We start from the raw sequence: 9433 nt of genomic DNA, 5'->3' as shown, positions 1-9433 counted from the left end.
GATATGGCATTTTGATAAATAGAAATATAATATATATATATAAGAAGAATGTAAAACATTAGAAGTATTGAGGATATAACAATGTGCTTTTTTTGTCCTGTAGTCATTGTAACTAATTTATATGAATGTGATGATTACATATACATATACATATACAAAGTATAATCATAGCATCCGCTGAAAATTTACTGCAGCTAAAAATAAAATCATATATGTTCTGGTGTGAGGTTTTCACATCTTAAGTCATTCTCGCTCCCCTTAGAAAATCAGAACGTATCCTACTATCAGTACAGCATTAAAAATATATATACTGCTTGTGAATTTTAAAAAAAAAGATACTTGAAGCTTCATATCAAGAGTGGCTATGTTTTGCATTTACCATTTTTCTTTGCCCAAATTTGAAGACATATCAAGTCACACGAGACACGACTGAAGTAACAATCAAACAAAGGAATCAATTTAGTTTACAAAAAAATGAAAATTGATTTTTGCCTGAACTGTCTCTAAATGTGGCCTCTTTTCTTGGGACTCTATGATTACAACTTTTTTTTTTAACTATGAATTTAAATTAGCAATACATTCACAAAACTACAAGAGAGGATTTACAACAGTAAACGTTGCATTTGTGGCCAGTAGATGGCAGTAATGCAATACGACGACCAACCCTACTTTGATACAAAATAAAAATTAGAAGAAGAAGAAGAAGACAGCCCTCACAGCAGCAGCAGCAACAGAAGAAGAAGAGAGGACCGCTAGGGAGCTAGCCCTTAGCTTAACAGCCGAAGGAAGTTAGCGTCAGCTGATATGTATCCAGTATCTGGCTAGCCTCGCTTCTGGTGTCGAAGGGAAGTCATATCCTAAGAAAGAGAGGGAAGGACACATTCAACAGAGAACGACGTCTCGTTCGACAACATGGAGAAACAGTTGCACTTGAACCTGTTAGCTTCCAGACCTCCTATGGCAGGTGGCTTTCAGTCTGGCTCCAAGATGAAAATGGGGTGAGTTAGCATCTTGGTATCATGCAGCTACTCACACGTCAAACTGCTCTACGTGCCCAGAGCAAGAGACTGAACTCAACAACCATCAACCGTTTGTTTAAAGGCAGCTGAGCTGGCGGAGCTAGCCCGGTTGAGTTAGCTACTGCTGCTGTCCTGTGATATGACCAGTGTTTGTTTACCTGTAGACATGTTATAACTGTCAGGTGTCAGTTCAACCTGGCAGTATGCGTTAGCTGTGTCAGGGTGGACGGCGACCATTCATGGTTATGTACCTTAAGCAGTGTGTGAAGATATGAATCTCCATATAGTCAGGTTATCATTTATTGTGAAAAGATCCCGGTGCAGGGGTTGAGGGCACCTGAATTGTACATGTAGAGAACCTATGCGCAGTGAAGGTCGGGGCTTGATATTGTCTGTTTACATCGCCATGTTGTCACAGTTGTTTTGGTAAAGACATCCCCATATTGGATATTGGATACAGATCATATATCGCCAACATGTAAAAGTAATCAATATCCTGTTTCCTGTTAGTTAAATATCCAACTTAATATTTGTAATGATCTGAGAAGGAGTGATGCTGAAAGAAACTGTGAAGAGTGAAGCCGTGGCGTGTGATTTGGTCTTGTTGAATAATACTGTACTGATCTTTCACATTTTATTCACCTTTTGAATATCTTTGTCTCATCATAATCTTTATTCTGTACCAGCCGTTTACTGTCTCCACTGTTGAAGGATTTGACCATGTGAGAGAGCCATTAGGAACAACACGTGGGTTATAATAATCATGCTGCAATATCGGAGTGATTTATATTTCGCTTGTCTTTTACAGACCTGGACGAAAGAAAGACTTCTCCCCCCTGTCCTGGAGTCAGTACTTTGAGACCATGGAAGATGTTGAGGTGGAAAATGAGAATGGCAAAGATATATCCTTGATCGCTGCCTGTGTTTCTATATGGGAAATCCTGGGTGTGGCAGTCACACACAGCCGTTAAATCCGACTACATCAATGCATATTTAGCTTCATCTTTCTACCAGTGTGTCATCAACCGTAGCACAGGACATTTGTAGATGATACAGTTTTTACAGATCATGTTGCTTCTCCATTGAGCAGCAACTACTTATTCTGTAACTCCTGCACAGCTCTGGTATGTACAGTATTTCCTTGACTACCTGGAACATTTTCAGAATTTACTGCAGTGGTGCCCACGGCCCTGTGCTGCTCCTTCTCCATGGTGGAGGCCACTCTGCGCTTTCCTGGGCAGTGTTCACCGTGAGCACAACTACTATTACTGTTATACCAACGTATTCACTTTGATTAAAACAAAAAATATCTTTAAAGCTGCTTTATTGTTTTCCTTGCCACATTTGATGTAAATGTTTTCATGTCCTTTTCTTGTGTAGGCTGTCATATGCAGCAGGATCAACTGCAGGGTGGTGGCTATGGACCTTCGAGCTCATGGTAAATATATTTTGCTTGTCGACACATTAGTCACACATTTTATTCCCAGTTTTGGAAATAGAGATCTTGGTGGAGATTTGTCAGTTTGGTTAAGTCGACGGTTGGTTGGCTCATCTTTGAGTAATGCTTTGCAAAAATATATGCACATATATGCTGTGATTACTAGACAAATAACTGTATATTGCAGTGTACTCAAAAGGGACAATCCATGGTGGCTAATCATTTAAAAATATGTTGACAGTACATCTGGCATATTTTTGCAAAATGTAATATATCCTCTAATACTGCAGTGATGTAGAGTGTAGATATACTTAGAATTGCCCCACCAATACCACAAATCATTAAGCATTGAACCTTTTTGTACCATAGCAGATTAATGACGTTTTGTATTTGTTTTTGTCTTTGTTCCTTTTTTTCAATTTTAAAATCTCAGGTGTAATTTGCTTCTCTCTTCACCTGCAGGCGACACCAAAGTGAAAAGTCCTGAAGATCTCTCTGCAGACACGATGGCCAAGTAAGTTGCTGTGTGTGCAGTTACTACAGACACAGTGTGTGCGGTATTAGTCTTGATTTTCCAATTGTATTTTCAGAAACACTGACACAAACGATAGATATTTTTGCGATGTTAAAGGGTAGTCCTCGTTTTTTCTTTCAAAAGGGACATTGGCAAAGTGGTGGAAATGCTCTATGGAGAGAACCCTCCTCCGATCATGATTATTGGACACAGCATGGGTGGGGCCATTGCAGTTCACACAGCCGTTGCCAATCATATACCATCCCTGCTCGGCCTTTGTGTTATTGACGTTGTAGAAGGTAAGTGCTCATACTTCCTCAAACAAGAGTATAGTTTTCACTTTATTTTACTACTATTTTAGTAGTTATATTTCTAATGAAATAAAATCAAAATAATAAGGATTCCAGTATTACTGGGTATATTAATGACAACTGCATTTGTTTGTTGCTTTCAGGTACAGCGATGGATGCTTTGAACAGTATGCAGAATTTCCTCAGAAGTCGGCCAAAGACATTTAAGTCTCTGGAGAATGCCATTGAGTGGAGGTAAACACATTATGACTCAAATATGATAATGATAATACTAACTTAATTTGTATAGCACTTTTCAAAACACGGTTACAAAGTGCTGTACGAAATTTCAAAAATGTGAATACAGTCAAGATAAAAACAACAAAACATTCGTAAAAACCACATTGAAGATAAAATCTAAATGAAAAATGAATATATATAAACAGGATAAACACCATGTTGAGGAATTTTTCTCCTCTCCTCTACCTGTCAAAATTCTGGCAGACGAGAGATGGCCTTTTGGCAGAGTCCTGAATATAGTGAATTGCTAGAGTCCAAACGTGACGTGATGAAGGTACTGATAACTTTTTCGAGGTCAGCTTGAGATAAGAAATGTTTTTCATTGCCAATGTTCCTAAGTTGGAGTAAGCATGATTGTATTTCTGTACCTTGGTGATTTGTTGTCAAAACAAAGTTCAGCATCATATATCACACCTAAGTTGCAGGCAGATTGTTTGATATTAAATGACAGTTCTCCAAGATTCTTTGCCAAGTCACAAGTCGGTTAGGGGGGGGGGGGGCAAATAAAAGGATATCAGATTTGGACTCATTGAGCCTGAGGATATTTTGTGACATCCAGCATTTGATATCTAAGATATGAGCCATAATGGGAGATAGATTATTCCCGACTATTCTCTCCTGCTATTTGGTTAATGTCTGCAAAACGGTGTCACAACAAGAACATCTACTAAAACCAGAAGCAGCTTTTTTGAAATTATTGTTATATATGTGTGCTCAAAACTGCTCTTTTCCTTTGCTGTCAGTGTGAAGAGTGGCCAGATCCGGAACATCGAGTCAGCGCGGGTGTCAATGGGAGGCCAAGTGAAGAAGTATGACTGCGCTCTCATCTGCTGCACATTAAGCATGTTTTTGCGAGCTTTTCTCACCGCTGTTCTGACGTCCACAGATGCGAGGAGACCACCAGCAGTCCAGCAGTCTCAAATAGCATCGGTGAAGGTATCATAGAAGAGGAGGAGGATGAAGAAGAAGAATCCAACAAGAAAAGAATGAAGGAAGACGATCAGGAGGTTCTTGTTTCTCTTTATCCTCATCTTTTTCATGTCACATATTCTGTACATTGTGTGCAGTGAAAAGGAAGGGTTGAAACGTACCTGAAGGGTTTATCTTGCTCGTGCAGATGAAAAAGGAAAGCATCTTCACCTGGCGAGTGGAACTGTCGAAGACAGAAAAGTACTGGGACGGCTGGTTCCGAGGCCTGTCTGCCCTCTTTCTCACCTGCCCTGTACCAAAACTGCTTCTGCTGGCAGGTTAGATCTCTCATTTTATACTGCACACATGAAACAAATCTGGACTGGAAGTCCCACTTGTTCAGATGGAATACATATAATTCAAGTTTTATTCCAAGCCGTTTTTGCCATTGACTGAACAATTTCACCCCTGACATGTTACACTGTGCAGGAGTGGACCGGCTCGACAAAGACCTCACTATTGGACAGATGCAAGGTGAGGAGGACAAACGGAGAGCTTCCATTTTTTTCATTTTATTTGTAACTGTCGTTACTGTAGAACATATGAGCAGACTTCGATTGTATTCACGTCTCTGTTTGTCCGTCCACAGGGAAATTTCAGATGCAAGTCCTCCCTCAGTGTGGTCACGCTGTCCACGAGGACGCACCTGAAAAAGTAAGTGACGTTTACCTGAACATCCAGTCTGCTTAATCTCTATGGTTTTTGTTTGTTACCTGTTAATTGTTCTTTGTGTTTGATCATGATTTTTTTTCATCTGTTGTTAGGTAGCAGATGCTCTAGCAACATTTATGGTCCGGCACAAATTCACGGAGTTTAAGGACGGATATCTTTGGTAAGTAAAGTAAAGTATATGCGACACCCGGCGAGATGTGTTACATTTTCAAGTGGTGATTTATTTTATATGATTTTATAACAATCATTTTATCATTTCGTATAGCTTTTGTGTATTTTATGAAAAGTGGAGTGAATTTAATCCATTGTCTTCACTTTCTCTGTTTTTCAACAGCTAATGTCCAGTTTTCAGTCTAAATCTAGCCAGCAGCCATAGAAGAAATGTTTCAAGAGGCATCAGCGCCATTTAACAGAAAGTTAAGGAAATGACGAACATTATTATTATTATTATTATATTATTATAAATATTATAACTATCATGTTGCATTTGTTGTGTAGATGCTTTGTCTGTCAGCTTTGCCTTATTTTGTTGAGTTTTTTTCAAACACTGGGATTTGATTTTATTCCTCCTTTACAATTTATATTTTTTTAATTTCTGAAATGTAATGCTCTCCTCGTTGTCATCTTTTATTTGGAGTGATCGCATCATGGTCGATGTGTTTGTAATGTTTGAATTCAAACAATGATTAAAGATGGATGCAGCAAACATGCGTCACCCATGCTTGTATAGTTAGTATTTGTGTTTTGAAATGGGAACAAATGAGTAGTGAAATCAAAAATTATGTTATTTCTAATTTTCAATTATGTCCTCACACTTGCTTCTGGTAAAAACACTCCCTGACTCTCCCAGTTACACAAAGAAATGACTTAATGGTTCCTTTTTCTTTTATTTGAAGAAAGAGAAGAAGTCCATCTTAGACACAGATGGGGAAAAAAGTTTTGTAAAGTTTGTGACAAAGGTGACATGTTTTTCTCCTTCTTGTTCCTGAGCTGGGGAATTAAATGCATGTTTTAATTTCCCCGCGGAGATCAACACACTCAGAGACATGCATAAGACGTGCAATGAAAACATTTGAATTATTGATCAAGCCTAATGACTGTCCTCCAAAGACCTCAGGCCGCTGAGATCATTCTGCGGTTTGAGTCTGTAAACAATGCTGATGTCGGATCTCAACAGGGACAGACACTTTGGATTGCATCATGCACTTTTTCTCAACATTTTCAACTAAACTGAAAAACATATGGGATAAAACTGAAAATGAAAAGTGCAGAATTTAGAGGACAAGAAGATGCAACAGCTCACCACAGATTTCAAACGAAACAAATTCTCCACAGTAACTCTGTCTTTGTAATTTACCTTCTAACTTGAATATAAACACTAGCGCTTATACTGATTTATTTTTTTGTGTTTATCAGACAAGACAAACACAAGAATACTGACCAGTCATTCAACCTTGCAAAGCCATTTTCAAAAATAAAAAACTAATCTGTCATTTTTTTTTTCTTCTTGTCAATCACTGTCAATCACAGTGAACATTTGGGAGCTGTCCACTGTGCTGTGGTGCTGAAACACTTCACAGACAAGAGGATTGAAATGGTACAAGGTGCTGGTCAGAGCAGAGGGGAACAGAGCTTTGGGTTCATCTGTAAAAATAAAAGTGGTCTCAGTTGCAGTTGCCATTTTACTTGTAAAACGCGTGGATTGCATGAAATTTGTTACAGACGTTCAGGATTCCCAGAGGATGAAACCTAACTGGTGAGGCTTCATTTAGTAAAAAAGTAAGTGAGCAATGTTTATTTTATACAACATCCTTCACACAAAGTCACAAAGTGCTTCACAAAGGTATCGCTTTTAAAACTAAACAATCAAACAACCAGACAATAAGCATTTGCACACATACATAAAAAACTCTACATTGTCCTGTATTAACTGTAAACGTATGGAAGCATATCTTATAGGAAAACACCTCTGAGCCTTAGCTCTATTTTCGGGTGTAATAATAACATAACATGCTGATACAGAACATGTAAATAATGTTAAAAAAAATTGCATAACCCTCCTCTTTGGACATAGATTGCGATTTTCAAAAACACATAGGCTTAAAGCAAGCTTTCAAAAAATTCCATTCAAGTAGAGAAAACTTCATGTTGTTCAGTGAAGTGTATCAAAACTGTTTGATATGAAACTATAACCCAGGCACAAACATTTGAACCATTTGTCATCTATCCAATATACAGTAGGTAAGGACCAGTGGGCCACGCAAATTACTGAACAACTCCGTGAAAGTAAGTGCTCAAGGTCTTTGTTCGTCGTTTGTTCCACTGTTTGTCATTGTTTAACATATTATTATATTCAAATTTCCATCACAGTTTTATAGTTGTTGCAATTGACGTTTCCAGCTGAATGTGCACCAGGCTGATGGATATTTAAACTGTGCACGGAAGCTCAACAATGTGAAACAACAACAGAACAGTTGTGATTTATCTTTATGCTAAATTGGGTGGAAAGTAAACTTTTCTTTTTTGCTTTGGCACAGAATTTCTGTAACTCTTACTCCTCCTTCAAAGAAGCAGGGCTGTGACTGGCTGTTGAACTGTCGCAGATGATGATGTCAAGACACAGGTAACTTATAAAAAGAAAGGACCTGATTCACTCTGCAGATTTGTCCCCCAAAACTGCATCTTCAAATGAAATCAGACCAAGCTGGCAGGATGTAAGTGATGTGTCTCAGGCACACAACAAATCTGCTCATTATGTCTTGAACTTCACAGGTCCTATGGATTTCGGAAGTTTCTTATATTCATTGTGATGCTTCCTAATTGTTGTATGTTACATTCCTTTTGTATTTTTAACTCCTAAAAAAATGTTATTTGAATATACACAGGCTTCACATTACAGGGCTGTTCGTAATGCTGATCAAGGATCTTTCCGATGTGCCTTTACAGACACCGCGTGAAGCTGCGGTCATGAATGACACAACCGAGGTGACCCAGGAGATGCTGTATCAGAAACCTGTCAGAGTGATGCTGTCCTTGCTGCCGGGTCTTCTCTTCCTGTACATAAACGCAGTCATGCTGTTCGCCCTGCTGAGGAAGCCTCTCTTGCTCGAGTCCTCTCGCTACATCCTGTTCGGTCACTTGCTCCTCACCGAGTCTCTGCAACTTTTTGTCACTATCCTGTTGTACGTCTTTGCTGTGACCATGGTCAGAATGATCAGTTATGTGTGTGTCGTCATCAGAATGCTCGGGGTAGTCACCACTAAAATGTCACCGCTCAACCTCGCCCTGATGTCTTTGGAGAGGTATGTGGCCATTTGTTTCCCACTGAGGCACGCTGACATTGCCACCACCAGGAGGACCGGCATGGCCATCGCCGTGATATGGACAGTGGCCTCCATGGACTCGTTCACCCAGATTGTCGTGTTTGTCAGTCTCGACAACAAAGGCTCCACTGTACCGACAGTCTGCAGCAGGAACAGTGTCTTGCATCTACAGATTTATTCCACCATATTCACGACCTTCACCATTATGTGTTTTGTAATGGTGAGCACCGTCATCATTTACACATACATTGCTATCATGATTACTGTGAAGTCAGCCTCCTCTAATAGTCAAAATGTCACTAAAGCCCACAGGACAGTACTGCTGCATCTGATCCAGCTGTGCCTGTGTCTCTCCTCTACTCTGTTCACTATGATAAACCCCGGTGGCAGGTGGAACATGAAACGTACTGTGGCCATTCATATTGAGTATTTCCTCTTTTTGACTCTTTTAATTCTCCCTAAGGGCTTGAGCCCGCTCATATATGGTCTCAGAGATCAGACCCTGAGACACATCTTCATCCACTATTTCACCTTTGGCCTCAAAACCACCGTTAGGCCATTCACTAAGACTTCTTTTCAAATACAGTAATTGTGCTTATCTTTTTGAGCAGGAATGCCACTATATTTGTTTTGTCATTTTTTTTGTACATGATGAGGTGTATGATTAACAGTCAGAAATTTATTGACTCATTATTATTATTATTTTTATTATTATTATTATTGTCTGCATCTTTCATATGAAGATGATGATGATGGTCATGTAATCAGCCAGATCCCATACAGATTGAAGAAGTGCACAATTTACGTAAGCCTTGATTGTTTTAAGAGAATATGTCTTGGTGTTGGCTCTCGTAACTTTTATCAAAATTGTGTCATTAAAGGGAAAATCATTGAAGCATCTCACAACA

At 39.1% G+C, this 9433-nt stretch overlaps 2 protein-coding genes across 2 annotated transcripts; both read left to right on the top strand.

The window, feature by feature from the left end:
- The first annotated feature begins 705 nt into the window (after positions 1-705).
- On the top strand, positions 706-5923 carry ppme1 (protein phosphatase methylesterase 1). Its single transcript, XM_035626879.2, has 14 exons — positions 706-998; positions 1828-1921; positions 2176-2268; positions 2400-2457; positions 2920-2971; positions 3116-3270; positions 3426-3516; positions 4305-4370; positions 4448-4568; positions 4679-4808; positions 4960-5004; positions 5120-5184; positions 5295-5362; positions 5537-5923. The coding sequence occupies exons 1-14, from the start codon at positions 913-915 to the stop codon at positions 5538-5540; spliced, it is 1128 nt and encodes a 375-aa protein (XP_035482772.1). The 5' UTR covers positions 706-912; the 3' UTR covers positions 5541-5923.
- Positions 5924-8178: 2255 nt separating this feature from the next.
- On the top strand, positions 8179-9140 carry LOC118301102 (odorant receptor 131-2-like). Its single transcript, XM_035626221.2, has one exon. It carries the CDS (start codon positions 8200-8202, stop codon positions 9112-9114), a length of 915 nt encoding a protein of 304 aa, XP_035482114.2. The 5' UTR covers positions 8179-8199; the 3' UTR covers positions 9115-9140.
- Positions 9141-9433: the final 293 nt, after the last annotated feature.

This window comes from Scophthalmus maximus, chromosome 2 (genome assembly GCF_022379125.1).
Source record: "Scophthalmus maximus strain ysfricsl-2021 chromosome 2, ASM2237912v1, whole genome shotgun sequence".
Lineage (NCBI taxonomy): Eukaryota > Metazoa > Chordata > Actinopteri > Pleuronectiformes > Scophthalmidae > Scophthalmus > Scophthalmus maximus.
This window is presented reverse-complemented; position numbering and strand designations above follow the sequence as displayed.

What these genes read in the sequence shown, in the direction of transcription:
- ppme1 (XM_035626879.2), top strand. Translation starts at nt 913, where the DNA reads ATGGAGAAACAGTTGCACTTGAACCTGTTAGCTTCCAGACCTCCTATG. An exon ending in TGTTATTGACGTTGTAGAAG is followed by an intron (nt 3,271 to 3,425) that starts GTAAGTGCTCAT and finishes TGTTGCTTTCAG; the next exon opens with GTACAGCGATGGATGCTTTG. An exon ending in GAGAATGCCATTGAGTGGAG is followed by an intron (nt 3,517 to 4,304) that starts GTAAACACATTA and finishes CTTTGCTGTCAG; the next exon opens with TGTGAAGAGTGGCCAGATCC.
- LOC118301102 (XM_035626221.2), top strand. Translation starts at nt 8,200, where the DNA reads ATGCTGTATCAGAAACCTGTCAGAGTGATGCTGTCCTTGCTGCCGGGT.